The following is a 22,846-nucleotide window of genomic DNA, read 5'->3' on the forward strand; positions in this document are numbered from 1 at the left end:
ATTTAGCATAAGCTGCCTATTTCACCCTTTTTCTCCAGCTTGGATTTTTTCTTGTAACTGTTTTAGTTTCACATCCACCCAAAACAAAACATATTTTCAGTTTGATGACAGACTGAAAGGTCACTTGTTCACGTGACCAGATTTCATCATCTTATTCAATTGAAGATGCTGATGCTATCATTTTCAGAAATGATTTATGTTAAAGAAAATTTTCTAATTCAATAAACACAAATTTCTGAGAATACTTCTGTCATTTAGAATGATTTGGAAAAATCTGAGAATCCACGTCTTGGGTTCAGTCTGTTTGACATATTTCTCTTTAAGCTCGACCTCTGTCTGACATAAGTGGCTTTACTCTGACTTCATGCCATTGACCTCTGTGGAGGAATATCTGATACTCAGCAGGGTCAGAATCAGCCCCTGCATACTTATTGTATTTGCTGGTGACTGTTACAGAAACATTATTAGCACTGAAAGGGGGGGGAAAGGGAAAAAGAGAGAATTTCCACTAGGGTAGATGTGTGTATTAATATGCCTGCACCACTTTAAAACAAGTAATGCCAGATATATTACTTTCTGTCATATAAAATGTGCTAGTGTGTTAAATGTGCTAAAAGCTGGTGTGTGTAATGGGGTGCAAAAGCTTGCTCTAACTGGACTAAAATAAATATTTTTGTGCTATGGATAATGGATCGAGAGCCACACCTGCAATGGAGCTGCAGCAGGCAATTTTTTGCTTGTGAACTTTATCATTAGTGTACAGTGGACACACATTCTGTGCCTTGTGGTAGAAAAGACCCGCTGTTGCCGATGGGCTTCCCAGAATTTCAGTGGAATATACACAAAAATACATGTATGTCTGTGTATATATGTGTATATATCCCACAGAAGGGTCTTTTATTGTATACCAAATACTGCATTCGCCACTCCTCTCCCCTAAACCTCATATTTACCATCATTCAGCGCACCAGGCATTAAGTGATGATGACTCGAGATACACTTCTTATGGTAATCTGCTGCACAAGACTGTTGGGATTGAGTTACGGCCTCAGAAGAATGCTACATCATCTCATTTGTAGAAATAAAGATCTTTCTGAATTTCTGTAGCTGTCTCAGAACAGCTGGAATTTGCACTCCAATTTTCTCAAAGGATAAACCAAATTCATCCTCTATAACACTTCACAGAAGCTTTCCTGCCTAGTTGCTGAGAATCACCTGTCCCGGACAGGTCGTTTTTAAGTCTTCCCTTTATGAGATTTACCCTGTCGTTTGTGTGCTAGTCACCTAAAGTGCTTTACATGGTGGGCTAACTTCGTGTTTTCATGAGTTCAGGTCCTATTTTGGGGATACAACTACGGGATCAGAAGCTCAGGACTCAAAGTGGGGTGTTGAGGGAACACTTTAGAAAAGCTGACATATGGAAAATCTAAGGATTTCCAGAGAATACGCTTGTTTTGAACTGCCAAGAGCGTGAGATTTCACCAGATTTTACCGTGGTGGGGGGGGTTTCTTGAGCAGTAAGAAGAGCCCTTCCAAGGCGCTGAATAAACCCTTTCCGAGAAGTAACGCGGCCAGGTTGCGTGTGCTAGGTACTGATATGTGGGAAATACCTGCTCCTGTCTCAGCCAGTTTCAGCTTAAAAAAAAAAAAGACTGAAGAGGTAGAAGAGACGTAGGAGTAAGGACTTCAAGATGGAAGTGAATCTAGCTGATAAAGACATAAGAGGATGTTTTGGCCAAGAGTTTGCACCTGCTAGCCCAGTCATTACCTTTACTTTCTGCCATCCTAACCTATTTTCTGATGTCAGTTTTCTCTGTCCACTGGGGAGGGGGGATTGTAAGACAGAATTTGCATGTAGCGAATTAGATTTGGAGAAAGAGGTGTCCTTGTACCTAACGGACAGGGCCAAGAAGGCAGGAAGGTGCCCGTGGGAGAAAGGGATCAAGAGGACAGCTGAGATGTGGGGATGGATGTAGGGAAAATGAAGGACAAGTCAAAGAAAGGATGGGAAGCCAAACTGTAATGAGGGACATTGTTAAGGTCTCCTAGATGGGCAGTGTTGTATAGTGGACCAAGACCCCATGACTAGACTCAAGGAAAATCCGGAAGCGAGAAAGACACCTGCTGAGGAAAGAAGAGCAGGGCAAGACGGCAATCTCCTAGCTTCTGCGACGTGTTTAGTGCTGTCTCGGAGTAGATAAAACAGTGAAGGATTGAGACCTACTATGGGACCCAGGAACTGCAGGAAGGAAGGATGGCCAAACCCCCTTCTTTTCTGAGATGATTTACTACATGGAAGACCTGCTAGGTTTAAGTGGTATAGTCACGCTGTCAGAGCTTACCCCAGGCCGTGAAGAGGCAGAGAACCCGCCTGTTGCCTGCATCTCCCACCTCCTACTCTGTTCCTCTTCTCCCTTCACCCCCGGTCTGCCTTGGCCTTTCCCTATGCTCTACGCTTCAGCTGTGCTACTAACTTTTCCTCATCAGCTCAAACTGATCTTTATATAGCAATAAATTGTCTCCTGCTTGGGAAAGGCTCGCTGTGGACAAAGCAGCTTGGTCTCACTGCCGGTTGGGCTGCAATATCGCACACGGTCTTTTGCAGCTGGGCTGTCTCCACCAGAGACTTTCTCTGTCCATTTGAGCTCTTCAGCTCCAACCCCCCATCCCCAGGGCTATGAATTCCCCGACCTCGGTGCCTCCCTGATGCTAACAGTGTGCTTTTAGGCCCCACCATGGCTTTGCGTGGAGATGTTAACTAGCTTTGCTGTCACTCCTGGCCAAGAAGAGGAAACTGGAGGAAGTCCAAGGAGGTGAGGCAGGAAAGAGGAGGAGTTGCAGAGAGCGAAAGCAGCAGAGCGGCTGGGTGGTAGGTGCTCAGGTATGAGACCTCCTGGCAGTTAAGAGCGCAAAGTCCGAATCTACGAGAACATGACTTGAGCCATTGTCAGCGATGTATTTATTGTGGGAGAAGAAGGAAAGCTGGGGAATTTCCCTGAGAGACAGTAAGGTCTATGAAAATAAATAAGCGCAATGTGGGAAGCTAAACATTCCTGAGCTCTGCACCTGGCCGGGGCACGCCGTGATCGTGTCTATAGATCTTTTGACCTTGCGTGTGAGCCTTCACCCAGGGAAAGGCTGGGGAATCCCTTGTGATTAGGGGACCGCTGCAGCATTGGCAATGGTTGCAAGGGGGAGCACCAAGACAGTGATTTCTGTAGCTGCACTTGCTTTCCATTAAACACAATGGAAAGCAAAATATTGCAGAAGCTTTCTCTCAAAATTTCAGTGGTTGGTTTAAAAAGTGTGGAAAATTTTGTTGCGGATCTGTCTCTGCCTTGTCTTTTCTGTTTTCCTAATGTTGAGACCTGACAGGAAGTTTCCACTTTCATGCTGAAACGTGTGCGCATGTGTTGCCTAGAAATTGTACATAAACTTTTGAGGCTGTATATTGATTTAAAGAACTGTAAACAATTTCTTGGGAAGAAAGAAATTTCAAGTAGATTCTGCAAAACACAAGATATGATTTTAATCTACTTCACAGGGAAGTTGGAAGGGATTAATTAAGCAGTTAATGATTAATCTGAGCTTTATGTTAGTGCAAAGTACTGAGCAAATCTATTTGTAAGGAAATTACAAAAAGTAATTACCTTTTAGAAACAAGAATCTGAAGAAGGTTCATGCAAAACTATACTGGAAGTGCTGGAGAAAGTTGAAAACACTTTTTTGAGTTGAGGAAATTGTACGTTGGAGGTGGAAGTAGTGATGTAGCCTAGCTACAATATTCAAGATCAATATCCCTACCCACAGGTGTAAACTGTTCTTCCCCAGCTTACAAAGTTTTGAAGAGCTCTCCGTTTTTACTTTCTAAAATATTTTTTTCCTCCAATCTGACTTTCATTTTTCTGGGGTTTTGGTTTTGTTTTGTTTTGGGGTTTTTTTGTTTAGTTTGTTTCAATTCAGCCTGTGGCTTCAGCTTTCCCTATCCCTTAATTTAAGGCTGCAGGGAGCTGCAGGGGAGTGACAGTACAGAAGAAGGATGACAGCACAGAGATTGCACCCCGATGCGCGCCCACAAAGCCGAGGTCCAGCGAGGTCCCACCAGGGCCCTGAAGGGAAGCCCCCACCAGCTGCTGCCAGGAACCTACAGTAGAAAGGCACCAAAGAAGGTTTTGTGCTCCTTGGTGTAATCCACCAGCTTGATGTCGCTAACGTTGACCATTAGCTTGTCTCCTACTTCTAAGGAGACCACGGCGCCCAGATAAATGGGCTGGAACCAGCTGTTTCCCTTTTCACTGAGGGTCTTGGTGCCAGTCAGCAGCTGGGTGGGCTCGGGGTAACTGTCAGTGACTTTGGTGATGATCTCAGTGACAGAATTTGTTTTACTGGACCATTCAATGGGCCCTCGGAAAGTGACCTGAGCATAGACATAGTAGTCCCCAGACACAGGTATCACCAGTGCGTTGCTGGAATAACTCAGGTTGTTCTTGGTAAAAGCCAGGCCTCGCTTGTCTTCCCACTGCAGGATGGGCAGATGGTTTCCCACGGTGTTGGCGAGATCTTGTTTCTTCACTGCGGGAGGAAGAGAGAGGGAGAAGAGGGGGGTTAGTTTGTACAGCCGGGGATATGCCGCTGAATGCAATGTGACATCTCTACCCCAAAGGGCAATCAAAATGCTAGAACCGAAATGTTCTTATTTTACAGCTGGACAACTGAGGTGAATTGGCTGCAGGCCAGCTGTCCAGTGATGTTTTTGGAGGGTGTCCATAGGGCGTCCAGGTCTGAGCAGTCGGGAGTGAAAGTCAAGGGTGCTTTTGGAAGACCTTGGCCAGCGCAGGCGGCCTGAAGGGTTGTGCTGCGACTGGATGTCCTGGTTGTGGGCCAGGTCCCAAACGACCAGACTGCCCTTCCTAAAGGCTGAGTCTCCTGGCCCTGTGGAGCAATACATATGGCTTTACCCTGCAGGTCCAGGATGCTATCTTACCTACTTACAGAGTAAAAACCTTGTCCTGGAGTGAAACCAGTGCTGGGGCTGTCGTACGCATGGGTACCGTGCCTGTACCAAATGGTTTGGGACAGCAATAACAGATACTAAAGCATCATTTTCTTCAGTAGCGATGGATTGCAATTACGTTTCTTAGACAGACACTACTGTGCTTGCAAAAGCTTCACAATGATCAGCCTGAGCTATTGCCAAACGCTGACACACTTGAACTTCTCTTCCTGCCAAGCTGCTCCTGAAGGATGTTAGGGTTTGTTAGCCCTTGTGTCAAGCTCTTCTTCCTCAGTGTTCGCAATGAATTCCTTTGCTGTAGAGTTGCCTTTGGTTTACCAGTGTCATTTGATCTTACCAAAAACTCAGACCACAGCTGTGCTTCAAGAGGCCTGATTCTAAAGCTACACCATATATGCAAAACCATTTTTATCTCTATTTTTTTTTTTTTTTTGATTCCAGAATGCTTTGCTGGAACAAAACACTCAGCTCGCTGTTAGCCTCAGCTTTCCTCCAGATGTTTTCCCAGTCTTGTTGTTAGCTCATAAAAAGCAGAGCTCTAATCCAGATCCCAGCGTTGGTCTGATCCAAGCCAAGGCTGCTCCCCAGGCTGCAGGGGTCTCGGGGAGCTGCTGCCCTATTCCCTTCGCCTCTCCTCCACCGTTGTAATTTCTCTCAGAGGACAGCCGGGAGAATAAGCCCCAGCACTTACTCATTTTTCTGCAGGGCAGCAAAAGAGTTTGCTCTGCTCTTTCCTGACTGTCAGTGAAATTGTTGTGGTATAACAGCAGTGGAGGCAGTGAAAGGGAAGAGGATAAAGAGCGTTAAGATTCTGCCAGGTATTAAAACGAACCTGGAAAGTTAATGTTAAACGCTAAGAAAGACTGAGGCAACCGATTTCCAGGAAATAAGACCTTTTTCATGAGCTTCGGTTAATGTTTAAAGTTGATTTTGATCCAGTATTTAGGAAGGGATGTGTGTGCGTGGTCAGGAAGGCAAACTGAATGAAGGGAAAGCTTTGAAATTCTCTTGGCAATAACCACTAGGTTTATCGTGGGTGAAATGAAGTTCAGAAAAACTAACGTGCTCAGCTCCCAGCGGCATCCATTTCCCTCTCTTTTCTAGCAATAAATAATCCATAAGGAGACAAGAAGGTGTTAGCAGTGCAACTTCCTGCATATTCTCTGAGTAGCGCAACAAAATAATGGCTTTTTTTTTTTTTTTTCTTTTTTTCCAGCCTGCCTGTCAGTGCTGCTGAAGTATCAAATCTTTCTGATCTTTCCCCAGGAGGCAAAGTATACGAGGAAAGTATTTCTGTGTGGGAGAACGATAGACAGGGATTGTGATAGCAAGACAAGCTAAATTATGGAAGTATTAAAAGGACAATGAGGCTTAGACCTAATGGAGCTTTGGCTGATACAGAGAGAGGGCAATAAAAGAAAGTGAAAATACTCATGGTCTACCTTCATTCTCATCTACCTCTTGGGTGTCTAGGGACTGGTCTGAGTCCTGGCATAAAACTAAAGTAGCATTTGGGTCACTGTAAGGTTTAGAAGAGCTTGGAGTAATACCTCTCAGAGATAGCTGGTAACAGACAAAATCTTGTTTGAGATGAGAAGCATCAGAGAGCAGCATATTTCCAGAAAATGTTCTGGGCTCTTTTCCATCTTGGGAATTTTTGGGGGAAATGTTCTTTTCCATGTACAATGACGCATTTAAAATGTCAATGACACCCAATTCTTCAATGTTTTTATGACTACCAGGCATCTCAAATGAAGTACGTGATTTCATAACTTCTAGAATTAGGCAACTCAAAGTTTTACAGCTATAACCTCCCTTTTAGGATAAAGCTTGCTCTATTGATGCTCTCTATTTACAAGTTAATTAATTTTTCCCGTGCATTCAATACCGGTCAAGAGGAAAAATGCATGTTCAAGTGCCATTGAATACAATAGGGATCCTTTCCTAGCAGTGGCTGTAGTTTGTACCTGTCGTTTATTTATTTCATAAACATACGGAGCTATACTTCCTGAAAATATGCTTATGAAGCGAACTCTTGAAGTAAATGAAATCTGCTTTTAATAAGGGATCATTGCAATATGTCCTTCAACTTCCCCATCCGCTATAAATTTTTGGCATCCCTTACATGTGAAATGACTTCTCCTTTCCCCAAATCCCTTTTGCTTCAGTCCCTTGCTGGAGAATCCTTGTTGCTTGGCAGCTTTTGGGTACATTTTGTGGCATGTTGCTGAACTTGTGGGGTTTCTACGATTCTTAGCCCTCACTGGTGTCAGAGCCTGCTACTGAACGCTGTATTCTGGGGCCAGAGTCCTGGTCTCAGCGAGACATTAGACTCTGAGTGTCCTGGTGTAGTAAAGCTCTTGTACAGCAGGTACTGCAAAGTCCCGTGGCTGCAGGGTCTCCACTGCTCAGGATGGTGCCCTGGGAGCTTAATGACTGCCTTTAAAAGGTCATTACTTCCAATGATCAAGTGGAACCAGCAAGTGATGTTCTACCCAGATTTAGTGGAGCGCTCAGTCAGCAAATATAAATTAATGCACAGGAGAGAATGGGGACGGAGAAAAGTCCCAGCTAAGTAGTCACATTGTGCCATTCTTCACTAGTTATAGCCACCCTGGGAGAGGAGATTTTGATGCCAGTTTAGATAACACACATTGAGCATTTTGAACTTAAAAAGGTCAAGAGCAGGTGGAAAATTCATCATAAAGGAACAGGGACCAAAACATCGAGTCATTCTGCCACTGCTAATTCAGCAGTGCCTTCCTATGGCAGTACTGTGGCTAGTTCGCATCCCTCTCACTCCTCTGCTCTCACCTTCAGAATGTGTGTGCTTAAAACTAGAAAAAAAAAAAAAAAACAAAAAAACAACAGAGAGAATAGAGATCTGGAAGAGATTTCACCAGTTCACTTTGAAAAAGGTGCCTGAGGTGGGGGAATGTAACAAAGATCTGCAGACTAATTGTTCCTTTTTCACTTTCTATGCACGAGTCGTGGTTTCTGAGAACAGACCAGGGTGGCACCCAAGAAATTATTATGCAGCAGGTTTAAAATAACAGGAAATATTTTCTGACTGCGATGCACCATTGAGCTTAGGAACTCATTGCCACAGGGTGCAGAGCCAAAAATATGCTTGGGCTAAAAAAAGGTCAAAGATAAATTCATGGAAATTAGGTTTCCTGATGGCTACGTAGCGCAGCAGCCTGGGTGTAGACTTTTTGCACAGAAAAGGAGCAATAAAAGCCCCTTAGCTTTTTCCTTTCCATGGTCCTTGCTATGGCCAGCAGTGACGGCCCCGAAACAGGAGGTTGAAGAGGACAGGCGCCATCCTGGGGAGACTGCTCAGGAATGACGGTGAAGGAATTTTTGCAAATGGGGAGTCTGAGGAAATTTGAAGAAAACTGTTGGGTGCTTCCCTGCGGCAACTGGGCTTTTGTGCAGCCCAGGGAAGTTCCCATCGGCAGACCTGTGCTTCGGCTGCTCTTCTGAGTCAGCTGCACCGGGAGCCTCTGGGTCTCTGCCATGGGGGGGCTCAGAGGGGACAGAGGGACTCACACTAGCAGACATGGCCCTTTTGCTATTGCAAAACTTGCACTTAAGCAAAGATGTGATTTTTGAACAAGGACAGGTTGGGTTTGGAGCTCTAGCAACCTGCGTGCAAAAGGGGATGGGACCGAGGGAGTTTGTTAGGGAAGCAAACTATGCCGGGAAAGAAGTGACCCCTGAAATACTGATTGGTTCAACCCTGTAGGTGAATTTGTGGGAAGCATCACGCCGCTTCTTGCATGCGTCGAGTTACTAAAGTGCTCCCTTGGGACAACCCATGGGGTGTTGGGGAAGCCTCTGCAGTGAGCTGTATTTTTAAGAGGTATAAATTGCCTTAGGTCAGAGCGGCTGGAGAGCCTTTCAGCTCCATCGTCACAGGAACCAGTCATAGACCTTTTCCTCCTCTCCGGTAATACCTAAATTTTCTGGGTGGGTGGAGTTGGTGAGGATGGGGGAAGGCTCAGGACAGCGTCCTTGGTGTGATGACGGCTACACCTTCAAGGCCGAGGTGGTGAGATGGTGGCCTTGGACATGCTGGCAGCCCCTTGGAAATGTATGGCAGCCCACCCTGCGACAGCACCTTCCAAATGCAAGACAAGGGCTTGGAGGGGTTCATCTGGACAGAACTCTTCCCTTGCTTTCTCCAGTGTGAGTCAGAGATGATATCACTATAAACAGGAGGCTATTTGATGGCAATATGGTGTGTGCGGCCCGAGTCAGACCTTGCAGAAAAATAAGGGCCCTAAAACTGGTCTTATTTGACCTGATTTTGCTCCTGAAGTGGTAGTTTTTCCCAATTTTCTGCTCTGTTGAGGGCTCACTTGGACACTTTCCACTGCCTTTTCTAGGGGATTCAGCAAATCACTAAGATACCAGGCGCCTATTTAAGTTCAGTTACAAGAGCTGCTCATTCAATGAAATAAATGGCTTGGAAAGATTGGTAAGAAGAAACGTTTCTGTTGACTACCTCCTTCATGGGCCCTTTTCTACAAACACAGGCTGCAGGAAATCTGTTGTGGTCAACAAGGCAAAGCTGATGAGTATTTTGCCCGTGTTTCCTGTAACACCTGATCCTATCAGACCCGTATAAACCAAGATTATTGCGCTGCTACATCTGCTGTCATAACTGCGGGAGACGCTTCCTTTTTGAACAAGCATTACCTGTCAGGTGAGCTCGTGGCTTCTCCGCACTGGAAAGCGTATCTGTAACTGAGGGGAAAAAAGGAAAAAAAAACAAAACTGTCAATGAGATGTGAGCTGTGATCCATTGTCCAAACCACGACATTGATGCCGCCGAGGAAACATGTGCAGCCCCTTCCCGTTTCTGCATACGTTTGAGTGAGGAGTTATTTGCTGTGATTGTTTATTGACACCGTTGAGGTAACAAAAGCCCTTTGCAAGTGACTGAGCTTGTCAGGGCTGCTGCGGTGCTGACAGCGCACGTCGCGGCAGTGCCTTGAATTGCTGGGTGGTGAATGGAGGGGAGGTGTGGCGTGCGCGGTCTCCCAAATCCATGCTCTCGCATGTTCGGGGCGGTATGCCAACCTCAGAGAGCAGCTGGGGAAGTCTGTGCCCGCACTAAAAGGAGCCAGCTTGCACAGCCCCGGGGTTAGAGAAGCTCACACTTTCGCTCTGGCCCCAGTTATCTCCCTGCATCTTATCGCCCAGGTTTGCCTCTGTCTGCCCTGGCTTGTTTGGCTGGGGAAGGATTTGGGTGGTGAGAGCGGAGGGCAGGTGGGTAGGAGTCTGCCAGCAGGGCGCTGCGGCAGCGATTGCAAAACCTCGGTAAACAAAGGTGTTCGGGATGGGGGGAAAAGACTGGCAAACTTACCGCTTTTTACTGCCCGTTGCTTCAGAAAGCGAGAGCCCCTCTCTTCTGTGACCTGCAGGAGAGATTTGCACGCAGTTAGCTTGGGGCTCCGGGGTGCGCAGCACATCCCACAGGGCCTGGTTTGCATCGTCCCAGAAAATGGAATATGCTACGGTAATATTATTGAGTTCAGCTAGAGCTTTTATGTAAAAGGACAAGCCCTGACAGGGCTTTGCTTCATTGCAAGAGTTTTCTGCTGTTTGCTTAAAACTGCCTGCATCTCTGATAGGCTGCCAGGGACAGGACCTGGGCTCCTGTGGTGGTGGTTGTGTTAAACTCATCTTTTTCAGAGGCTGGACAAGCCCTTGGCATAACCGGGAGAGGACTGGCAGAGTGGCCAGTGTGAATTTGCCTTCAGTAACCCTCCTTTGGGATGCTGGATGCTTCTTTGCACTGCTGGAGCACCTCTGTTGCTTAGTGACTCTCCTGTCCCTCAATCTGAGCGGAGCGAGCAGAGCAACGGGAGCCATTCTTCCCTGTCTCCAGACTCGGCAGGTCTGAGCCTTTGCAGGTGCAAAGGCTCATCCACAAAGCCAGTGAAGAGACTAACGGAGGTGTATCAGCCCCATCTGCTTTTCTTTCTGCATCTAGGATGCTTCTGCGTTACTAGGGCATGTAGGGATAGGATGAGGGGGAATGGCTTCAAACTGGAAGAGGGGAGATTTAGATGAGATATCAGGAAGAAATGTTTCCCTGTGCGGGCGGTGAGCCCCTGGCGCAGGGTGCCCCGAGAAGCTGTGGCTGCCCCATCCCTGGAGGTGTTCAAGGCCAGGTTGGACAGGGCTTGGAGCAACCTGGGCTTGTGGGAGGTGTCCCTGCCCAGGGCAGGGGGTGGGACTGGATGATCTTCAAGGTCCCTTCCAACCCAACCCATTCTATGTTTCCATGATCTGTGCCGTTTCAGACTGTGAGTCTGTAGTTTTGGTCTGTCTTGAGCGTTGGGTAGCCTCCTTGCCGGGAAGGAGCTGAGCAGGTCTGAGGGTGCAGCTGGCAGAGGGTGAGCTCTGCGGCTCGCTGACACTCCACCGAAGGAAGGCAGGGCCATTTGCATTTCCTTGCCTCTTACATTTTTTTCTCACATGCCTGTGCCAACGTGCATTTGCATGGCAGCAGGGCATGACGCTGGGCCGTGCCAAGTGGTTCTGACGTTCAGGTTGAGCAGTTCAAAGGGAAGCTGCTGCCTGCCCGCCACATGCCTACCCGGGCTGGTCCTTCTGCGTCACGCCTGGGCACGGCCGGTGGCTTCTCGCCAAGTGGCAGCCAGTTATGGCGGCCAGCAAAGCAGCAGGGCTCCTAGCCGGAGGATGCTGACTCTGGGTCCGGCCTCCCCGGGCGGTGAGGAGCATCCCTTACGCTTCCCCCAGGGAGGTTCATTGCGGGTCTATGCCAACAGCGTGGCTGCGGAAAGCAGAGAGCCTGGGCGGTGCAGCCAGCTCAGCGTTGACTGGTAGTCAACTGGGAACTCCTATCACGCAATGTTTGTCAGGAGCACGCGGGTGTGCTGTGGTGTGTTTTAGGGACAGCTACAATAAATAGATTGAACGGAGTAAACTGCCGCTGATCAGCGTGCAGCTAAGGAATTGGCGCACATTGCTTAATAAACGGGCTGAAATAGCATTAGCATGTTGATGCTGAAGCTATCTCCTGCTGGCTGTGTCTCACTCCACTTCAAATACTACAGGAGAAGCAGAAAATAGATAATTTATATTGGCCAGGGGAAGGAGAGTGTGTGTAGGAGAAGAGTCAGGCTGCCAGGGTTTGGGGACTGCTAGCTACTCTAGTAAACCCAAAGATATTTTAGTGTTTTACTAGCAGTAAACATCCCTGTGCTCCTGCAGAAAACCGTAATTTCTAAAATAGCTGCTCCACTGCGTTGGGAAAAAAAACGGAGGAGGAAAACTGAAGGGAAAATTCTATGTTTTTCCCTCCCTTCCCCACCTGCACACACACACGTAGCCCAGCCCCAAGAGTCTGCTGCTCTGCAGGAAATGTCATCTAGAAGAGACGGTGGTGCGAAAGCTCAGTGTGTGGCTGACAGAGAGAAATGGTGTTGTGCTGTCAAGGAGATGCCTGGGCCTTTCATTATGACTAACGACTTTCTCCAAGATCCCGTCTGCTTGCTGTGGTGTCTAAACATGACTGTACTTTTGATGTGACACAGAGTCATAGCCAGGTGACTTTGTCCTTCCCCTGGTGGAGGATTTCCCTCAAACACTCCCCCTTGCTTTTGGCCACGTGTATATGCATATGAATATATTTTACACCATTATCTATGTGACTCTTCCTACTTATTTATCAAGTGATATATTGTCTAACAATGCTAAGTACTGCAACGAGCTACAAATCAACCACAAATTTGCATTTAATCATGTAACTTCAGTGGGACTGTTTACATATTTGAAGCCGAACTTCTGCTGAAGTATAAACTCGGATGTTGCAATACAAACAGAGGTGATGGGAAAGTGGGAACGGTATCAAGAAGAATTTTGCTCCTTTATGAAAATAACAAAACGATTTCGATGAAAAACTGGGAAGAAGCTTTTTATGCAACCTCAATTTACTTGTTTCCAAAAAAGGCCAGATGGAAACTCCAGGTGCAGGAGCTGCATTCATAGATGCTAAAGGACCGTGTGGTGGAGTAGATGGAGCAGGCTGCTGCAAGGTGTGAAGCTTTGCTGCTTGGCAAAGGTACATTTTTTTCCCATAATTGTTCTGTTTGATAAGGCTACAGATCTAAACTTCCCACAGAAAATATTTTAGCACTAGTTGATGCTACGTAATGGCCAGGTATTAGTAATATTTGTTCTAAATAGGCACAGATGTTGTACATTGATGGTGCAGATGAGGTGGTGAGGGAGAACTAAGCAGCATGAGACAATAGAGAGATCATTTACACAATTAGTGTTTTTTCCTCTCTTTTCCCTTCTTGCTTAGCTGTGATTCTGAAAAGTTCACAGCATGGCTTCAATTTTCCCTTTGGTTACTGTGGAGAGACTGTAACCAGCACTGAGTGGTGTTGAAAATCCCACCTTACAGCTGACTTGCAGACAAGCAACATCTCAGCCAGCCAGCTTTAATTACCCTGAAGGCTGCGGTATGCCAACCACTTCTATAATGTTTTGATACCAAGAATGTCCAAAAGCCCCACTGCATTTATAGCCATATATTGCTAAAGCCAAAAGGAAGGGCTGAACATCCCCTGTTCACACGCTTTGCCTCTCGCGCCTCCAGGAAGGGCCGGGGGTATCCGATAGAGAACTGCATGGGAAAAGCAGCTTGGCACTGCAGGCAGAGAGATTAATAAGCAAAATATCCCATCCACTCCACTTTTGGCACAAGACACTCTTTTATGGACAGGGTCTCTGCAGGTCATACACGGGTTTTGCTCGCTCCGGAGATGCTGCGTGGCCTGGGCTGGGCATTTTTGGTAGGGGCCTGTCCTGTGCCAGTAAAAACTGGCCTCAATGGGAGCGTTTCGGCTGGACGTGTATACGCGTGCCCGGCGTAAACATGTACCCAGGGCATGTGCTCACTGGGTTCTCTGCCCACAGGGACCATGTGCACCAAGCAGCAACGGCCAGGCAGGAGGTTTACTGCTGATGGCTTTTGGAAGGGGAATTCCACACATCTGGGCATAGGTGCAATGCTCACTGCTCTTCCCCAGGCGTTTCTCCGTCCCTACGGATCAGGAAGCCATTTCAGGTTCTCTTTCCCATTTGGGCAGTCCATTAGGGCTTCCAGCTCTGCACGTCTGCGTGTTCTGGCAGCCCTTATCTGAGCTTTGGTGCTAGCTTTCTGGCTCCATCCTTTTGGATGGGCTCCAGGTGGAGCTGCTAGGACTTTGCAGTCCCTCCTACACTGCAGCAGCTCCCTGCTGCATGGCAAGGCTGACATGGGATACAGGTTCATGTGCGATCCTTTGGACAGGTTTTGGAATTTCCCTTTATGCTGTGTGTGGTCCTGCCATGCCAAGGATGCCACGAAAATAAGCCCAAGTACCAACATCTCCAGGCCACGGGACCTGATGCTCTGCTGTATTGGGCTAGCTGAGCGGGTTGCTAAGGTAGCCAGAGACGCTGTCCTGGCTCCTGCGCCGTTCCCTTGGTAGATTTGCACGCTCAGACTGAAACTTGGCTTCTTTTTGGGGAAGGATGCACAGCAGTCCTGGCCCTTCCTCTGGAAGGGCACCACTAGAGCCTTTTATAGGTTTCCACCTAATAACACAAGCCACGTGTTATTGCTAAAAGAACCCTATTTCCTCACCTTGCTCTGTCTTGAAGCACGAAAGAAAGTGATTTCTGTTTCCAAAAGGGAAGCAGTGTAGTGAGCCTGGAAGGTGTCCAGGGAAATCATCATCAGATTTGAATTATTCATGCAAGACGCGTGATATCATGAGAGAGGGAGAGAACTGGTGGCTGTAACGACGTAATGCCCTGCTTTTTCCTGAAAGGGACATTTCCATAGGAAATGGTGAGTTTGTATCCCTTCAAAGGCAGAATGCGACACCCTGTGCACCCACACAGCAGCAGAGATGAATAAACTACCTCACCCCGCAGGCAAACTGAAGAGGCACACCCCTATTGCACAAACCTTCCCTGGCTCCCCTTCTCCTCCTCCTTGCTCCAGGAAGGATGGGCTCAGGTATTTACTACATCTCCTTCTCACCTGCCGTGTCCCTCCCTCCTCCCAGGACTGTCCCCAGTGCTCGAGAAGTCGATAATCCGACACGCTGAGCTCTGGTCCTGGGGCAACGAGGGGACTCCTCCCGCGGGCTCGCTGCTGCAAGGGTCAGCAAGTCAATACACATCTAGTGCAAACTCAGGTCTTCCCACTTGCTCCCGGTATGCCCAGGGCACCTGCACCCCAAAACCAGTGCCACAGAGAGCTCTGGCACACACATCTGGTCCCAGCTTGGTCCTCCTGATTTGGGCTATCAATGAGGCACATGAGGAAGGCATCCTTTAGCAATCCAGTTCTAACACTTCAAACGCAGAAGGAAATGCAAAAAGATGTTTTCCTGAGAGCCTTTATGCCCAGAAACGTTCCCATGGACTGAAACAGCCGTGCCGAGCCGCAGGACTGAGCGCCTGGGCTCAGCCCGTGACCCGGCTCTTCAGGGAATTAACAGAAAGCAATGCAGGCAGACACGTCCACCCATCTGCACCCTGTTGCTGGACTACGCTGGCGATGCAGTCAGTCCCCAGCAGAGCAAAGATAAAATTCAGAAAACGCAGGATCGCGTTGAGCCGTGGCTGGGCACTCCCCCCACGGGGCTTGGCACCGAGGCAGCGGGCAGCCGGCCAGCCCCCACGGCTTTTCTCTTCCTCACTGGGACTCGCAGAGGCTGTAACTCATCTGATCTCCTCGTTACATCACTGTGGGAATACTACGCGCTAATAACTCGGTGCATATGCATATGGAAATACACACTAGCGTAGCCCAGGCAGAGGCAAATCAAATGGCTTATGTTGTGCTTTTCCTCTTAAGAAGTCAAACCCAGTCACAAAAATACTTTTCTCCGCTACGTCTGCCAACAGAGTCCAGAGCCAGGAACACATTACTCCTATCAAACAGGCTAACGTTTTATGATTACTTCACTCGTTTCAAGACCTGAACTGTTCTGCTCTGTACAAGCAGAGGATGCGAACAAAGAGCAATGCAGCTGACACCGTCCAACGAACCCCTTCATGCTGTGCGCACCCGCTCTAACTGCCCTAAATAGCAGTAACAGGGGCAGCACGCTAACGTGCGTTTTCACAGGGGCAAGAAATGGGCAGATTTAACAGCCCGAGGTACTGCGCGGGGCTGCTGCATCTCCCTCCAGCTGTGCGCGCAGGTACAACCGGGTACCAGGGAGGATGCTGCACCCAGGAGCTGGCATCGCTCCGGTGCGAGACGCCGGCTGCGCAGACCTGAGGTCAGACGGGGGCTGGCAGGTTTCTGCGCAGCCAAGAGCATGCATGGCACGCAGCCATGGGTACAGCTCTCACGCTCCCTAAACATCGCAGGCTAAATGTGCGCAAGGTTAGAAATCTGCCTTCGAGGCCACTTAGTAACGCTGCCTTCTTTTGCTGTTCCTAAGGCAGCATATAACAAGCACGCTAATTAGGTGGGGAATTTTAGACCTGAAGCTAAAATTCAAACTTTAGTTCTTCAGACCTGTATGCATCCTTGTAGCATGGGGCGGTGCTGCTAAATCATAGTTTACTGTAGAAATAGGCACCTGTTTGCAGTCTGGCTCAAGAAGGAGTGGGGTGGCATTGGAGAGCATTAGCAGCAGCCACACCAGCAAGCTTGTACTGCAAAGTGATTTGAGCTACCTGTCAAAGGAGAAGAGCTGAGCAGATCCTTGGAGCCAGAAAAGGAGTAAAAAACGGGATGCAAAATTTAGGGACAGACTCCCCTGTCCCAAATCGCATCTCTGCAGGAGTTTGCATTAGTAATATTCGAGAGCTGTAGCTGTCTGCCCAGTGATGGATGATGGGCACTGACCCACTGACATCAGCAGCGCAGTCAGCAGATGTTTGCTGAAATAGGACACTGGGAGGGGAAGTCTCAAAGTTAACCCGAAAGAAGAGAGGAGAATGAGCCATAGTGTCAAAATCTGGCTGAAATCAGTGGAGAGACACTGATTTCCATCAACTAGTGATTTTTCTTAAGCATTTCCTGCAGCAAGTCAATAAAAGTTTTCAAGTTGTACACTGTACTGTGAAATTTAGAGAAGAGGAACAGAAACCGTTAGTTAAAACGACCAAGCAATAATAAGATTTATCCCAGGCGGATTTGCTCTACGTAAGGAAGAAGGAACGTAACAGCAAATCTCTCATGTTCCCTTAAACGTGGGAAACTCATAAAGAGAATAAAAAAACCAAACAAGCCCAACCCTGGAGACACGGGGCGCGGTGCTCTCCTCCTCATAGGGTGGCAGGACAGAAATCAGCCGTCGGTCTCTTACCTGGCCAGAGCAGGAGCTGGGGGCTCTGAGGTTTCCAACCAGCAGGTAGGCAATGGGCAGCGCCAGGACCAGCACGGAGAGCAGGCACAGCAGCACCGCGCACCGTATCCTCCTCAAATCCTCCCTGAAGTGCATCCTGGAGGCTTGGTTGGTCCCAGGAGCCGCCTCCTCCAGGGTTATCTCGGCCACGCGGTCCATGCCGGCGCCTGGCGTGCGAGCTGCTGCTGTTCCGGGATGGGAACTGGGAACGGCAAAATCTCTTCTGGCGTCTGCCCTGCATGGAGACCCCCATTAAATAAGAGCTGCCCCGAGTGTGGGAAGGCACCGACACACACACACCCTCCCTCCCAAGGAATGCACCGCCTACAATAGAAACCTAGCTCAGGGAAAGAGAGCACCGCGGCTCCCCGAGCTCCCCGAGGTGCCTGCTGCGTGCCTCCGTCTGGCTTTTTTTTCCCCCTCGCCGTGCAGAAGGAAGCTAGGAAAGTCCCAGTGGGTGGAACCAGGATAAACCCTGCTGCTGGGCTGGATAAGCTCGGTAGCTTTTCCGCATGGCAAAGGGAACATGAAACCAATGGGAGTGAAAGTGAGAAGCAGGGGGAGAGCGAGAGCGAGCGGCAGAGGCGAGCGCGCGGCGTGCCGGAGCCCGGCAGTTTCAGCGCGGCCCCGGGAGAAAAGGGAAGAGTCTTTTAGGGAAGGTGAGGGTGTCACAAGCAAACCCAAGGAGGGCTCTGGTTCCCCGAGATGTTGCTCCGTTCCTGCGTTTTAGCAGAATTCGCAGTGGGCTGCAGGTTGCTTAATGTACCTTTTGTACGAGGGACGGGCCTAAAATAGGGTGTTCTGCCACTGTGGGGTTCATCTTCTCCGAACTCATTTTAATTGGGCTTTCACAGGAGCCTGTTATCATTGCTTGGAAAAGCTGTGGCTTTATTGCACTTGGGAGAAATTTATGTCATTTCAGTTTATTGATAGCCGCTGTGTGTGACGAAAAGGACCTGCTGCCTATTGGCAACCTCAGGAGGTGCTCGGCAACTGGTTTAGGAGAAACACGCTCTGATGGCAGTCCATGGCCAGCTGGAAGGGGATCCCTGCTCCTGGGGAAGGCGAGTCGCCTGCTCGATCCCCGTTGCACTGCGGCAGCCCACCCTCCGGCCGCTGGCCCCGGCAGAGTTTGGGAAGGGCTCGGCAGGAGCTCCCGGGGGAGATGTTGCCATATAGACTTACCCAGATTGTTGAAATTGGAAGATTTTTTCCGGGGAAAACATGGTTCTCATCAAAACTGAAACTTTCTTTGATTTATCCATGCACACGCACTGATGTGCAGAAACTTCTCCTTTTTCCCTGGGTAGAGAAACAGAGTGGAAACTTACTTATTTTTTAGTGAAAGAACAACAAGGTTTGGTTTCCCCCACCTCCCTGTGAAAACCGTTTCAGATTATTACAAAATAATACCATAGAAAGAAAAATTTTCTTTCGTGTCCCAATGTCTGCTACCCCTACGCACACACTCAGGGAGGAATAAAAATTCAGCCAGCTCTTATCACTTTGATAACACTGTTAGAAATCTTATTACTATAGTCCAGTGCGGGTCTTGATACACTGGAAATCTAAAAGTCATGCTCTGAGCGGAACGTATAATTTAGTCCGTGAGGATGGCTGAGGCTGCCAGCAGCGGGGACGGGGACCCTTGCCAGCAGCTGGGACGAGGAATGGGCCAGGGAAAGAGAAAGTGTGAAGCGGAAAGCAAGAAATAGTGAAAGCCAGTATAGTTTAGGGAGATGGGACTAGAGAGCTGGTAAAGCATCAAAGGATGTGTGCTCTAATCTGAGCCAAGCCACATAACTCCTTTGTGACCTTAGGCTAGTGACTGACTTTGTTTCCTTCTCTAACCGATTGTCTGTTTTCATTTAGGCAGTAAAACCTTTAGGACAAGGACTACTCTCTCTTTTTGCAGCCACCCAGAACCGATTTAAGGGCAGGTGTGTCTCCATTTGTCAGAAATTAAAAAAAAGAATGGGCAGGAAGATGCTGCTAAGATCAGTAGAAAGAAAACTCATATTTCTGGGGAAGTGTTGTGTAGAGCTGTGATTTTGTTTTTGTCATTTCCACACCCTACCCCACCCCCCGGGTTCCCAGTTGCTTATTCTAGGGCAGAGTACTAAAAAACTAATACTAATATTTTAGCCACGAGTGTCAAAGTTAATTTTCTCTTCATTGTGAGTGCCACAAAATGCCTAATACGTATTCAAGGCACGTGCCTTACAAGCAGTCAGTCACAGATGTCCCCAGTCTGTAGCCAGCAGTCCTCCAGAGTTCTTTTTTTTTATATTCCGAGGAATTCCAGTGGATGCAGTTCTGAGTTAAAACAGCTCATAAGAGCTTTCATTGGCCTGAGACTCGTTGCAGTGCTGTGTGACCTGCAAACCTTCGGCGGGAAGAGGATGTGGAGCCGGAGCCTCGGAGAGCGAGGGCCGGGCTCTTGAGGTGAGACAGGAACAGGTTCGCGCTCTACACCTGGCCGATGAAGCCAAGCTGAGAATGTGTTCTTAAAAACCCAAAGAAAGGAAGGAAAAAATTTATTTTTCCTCTCCAGAGCGCAAAAGGCACACGGCATGCCTTTTATTTGCCAGGAGGTGATTCTCCCGAGACGGCTCAGCGAGGCAGCTTTAGGGCGGCCAGAATAACCCCCAGGTCTGCAGACCTCCGGTGCCACGCTGGGCTCCTGCCGCCCAGCCGCCCTCGGCAGCGCTGCGCCGCACCTGCCCGCAGCCTTTCCCAGCCATCCCCTGGGATGCCACCAGGGAACGGTGACCATCGGTGACCACCACTGTCTCATCTTCCCGGTAGAAGGAGCCGGGCCGGCGCGGGCAGGGGCAGTCCTGCTCATCTGTCTGTCTCGGAGCTCTTCACATTCCTCCTGCTGCTCTCCGCTTGTCCCCACCTGAGCTCTCAGCCCTGGCTGTTGGGTAAATTCTCCCGCTCACGTCAGACGTGCCCCAGCCTGTGAGCCTTGACTGATTTCTACTGATGAGAGAAATCTGCAGGGGTTACCAATCCAGCGCACCCCTGCAGTTTAACAAGCTTTAAAGAGGGGGGACGTTTTACTGCGGCGTTAAATATATGGGGCTTGGAGATGTTTTCGAAGAGAAGAAAAAGCATGAAAGGCATTAGGCATCCAAAGGAACAGCTTGTCACTGGCGCGTGCCACCTCTGCGCTGCTGAGTTTTCTCTTCTTTCTGTAGTGCTTTATACTCTTTTGGCGTGCTTGTGCATATGTATGAGGGCATTTTGTCTGAGGACAAGCAAGCTGAATCATATATAGTGGGGATAAAGTAGTATACACAAGGATGGTATTATAGGTATTTCTGTCTTTAGCATGGAACTTACTTAGCATATTGAATCTTTATTCATTCCTTGTCTACATCGGGTAATGGCTGTGGTTTTAGTTTTCAAGCTTGCAGTGAGTATGGAGAAAAAGTAATTGGGCATTCAAAGGGCATTTCACACGTTTTATGAGTTTCCAAAGTGCTTTTTGTTCCCTGTGTTCAGAATGGTTAATGTTTTATTTGCACCATTTCCAGCTGAACCCTGTGAGATTCCTTTCAGAAAGACAAAGCACAGAGCATCCTTCAGCTGGGAGGAGAGGGGGAATCAGCACGTGATATTTGCTCCTCTTGATCTTGTCATGTCCTTCCTGCTCGCTGTTTTGCTGGGTGGTCTGGAGTCTCCCACCAGAGACAGCGTGTGTACGGAGATGCAGCATGGGTAGACTGTAGCTGGTGCTGAGCATCCTCAGCACTGATCGTGACTTCCCGGGTTGGCATTTCATCCTTCCCTCTTGCTGCTGCTGCCTCGATGCTGTGGCTGGTGGTTGCTGGCACATACTCGGTGGTGATTCCCCGTTGTGCTTTGCCGTGGCTGTCCTGCACCCTCCGGCACTCGGCTCGTGGCAGCCGAGCATCGGGGCTGCATAGGGGAGCGACGGGCAGTGCCTGCTTCTGCCAGCCCACGCCTGGGCCGAGCAAGGGGAACCCTGAAAGCAGGCAGTGCTAGCGGTGTGGGAATTTCTACTGCACCAGGGTCAACCTGCGGACATCGAATAAAGTCATCGATTGCTGAGAACAGCAGGGCTGGAGGGAAGGCAGAGGGATGGGGGGGCTCATCTTAACGTGACCAGCACCGCCTTGGAAGAGGAACTGTGTTCTCCCTTGAGCACAAGGATTGTGGGAGGGTTTTGCCATAGGCATGGTCAGGTATGGATATGTGTCAGGAGGGGCTTTTCAGGTCAGTCATTGCTCTTACACAACTCCTGACCACCAATAAGCAGAAGTAGGATGTAGCTGGTTGCTATGTGGAAATGTTACCCAGTTAGATTGGGTTTGTCACCAGACAGGAGATGGGGATCAGCTCCTCGAGCTGTCCTTTGCTTGGGGATGACATGTGACTGGAAGGAGTGGGAGAGTGCAGGATGGTTCCCCACCTCCAGCCACTGTGTCTCTGCCGTGACCTTCCATCTCTTTGCTGCTGAAATCCTCCTTCTGCCATATGGAACTTGTCCTGTGAGCACGTTTCCCTCCCACGCACACGAAGCGAGACGATCAGCTGGGTGGTACTCCCGTGGTGTCAGAAGCTGTGGGAATGTCATGGCCCAAGGAGATGCTGCTCCCATGTCCTTGGCTGCAGCCCACAACTGCGGAGGAGGCAGGGGATGTGGGATGGGAGCTGCGCCGTGCCAGGGACTCCAGGACAGACTTTCAGTGCAAATCCTGGTCTATCCCCTTGTGTATGCTGTGGCAAATCACGGTGCTTGTCAGCTTGACGTAGACAACCTGGAATTTCTTGCATTTAAAGTGGCTGCGCCGGGCACCACATTTGTTGCTGTGCCGAACTGCTTCACCTTCTATTGCTGCTGCCAGGAGATTTTTCCCAGCAGCAAGACCACAGCCAGGACACAGACAGACCAGAGCTTTGGTCTCCTGTGGTGGCCCTCTGCCTTTACTTCAAGGAGAGAAAGGCAAATAACGCACAGGATGCTTTGTGCTGTACCGGACCTCTTGTATTGAGTGCACTGGGGCAAAGTGGGATGGCATAAGGGGAGTGTGAGGGCACAAGGTCTCCTAGAATAACTTTGATGCAATGTATTGAGCAAGAAGACCAAAATCCAGCATGGACTCTGTGGGATGTAGACCCACCCTCTGTTCTGTGGATTGGTTTCTCACCAGGGATACTACTTGATTTGCCCAAGACTGGAGCCCAGGAGGGAGTAACATGTATAGCTTTCAGATAACTGAGGGATAAGATTGCACCATGACACAGGGAAGAACCAACTCAACAAGGGGAGATCACCTTAGTCTCTACCTTAGTCTTCAAGAGACTAAGAGCACCTTAGTGTCTCTCCTCAAATCTCTCTTGAAGCCAGAAGTCAGCTGCAGGGCTTCCTAGTCCTTATCTAGGAGAACTGTCT

General features: G+C 48.8%; 1 protein-coding gene and 1 long non-coding RNA gene across 2 annotated transcripts in view; one reads left to right on the plus strand and one right to left on the minus strand.

The window, feature by feature from the left end:
* Window positions 1–22,846, plus strand: part of LOC309679301 — a 76,377-nt gene that overhangs the window by 10,967 nt on the left and 42,564 nt on the right. The gene's annotated exons all lie outside the window — the stretch shown is intronic.
* Window positions 4,145–17,586, minus strand: TNFSF15 (TNF superfamily member 15; the record flags this gene model as incomplete). Its single annotated transcript, XM_082492653.1, has 4 exons — window positions 17,383–17,586; window positions 10,389–10,440; window positions 9,719–9,766; window positions 4,145–4,572 (listed from the first exon to the last, which is right to left on the minus strand). The coding sequence occupies exons 1-4, from the start codon at window positions 17,578–17,580 to the stop codon at window positions 4,145–4,147; spliced, it is 726 nt and encodes a 241-aa protein (XP_082348779.1). The 5' UTR covers window positions 17,581–17,586.

Source organism: Vanellus vanellus (assembly GCF_965231255.1).
Source record: "Vanellus vanellus genome assembly, chromosome: 18".
Taxonomy (NCBI): domain Eukaryota; kingdom Metazoa; phylum Chordata; class Aves; order Charadriiformes; family Charadriidae; genus Vanellus; species Vanellus vanellus.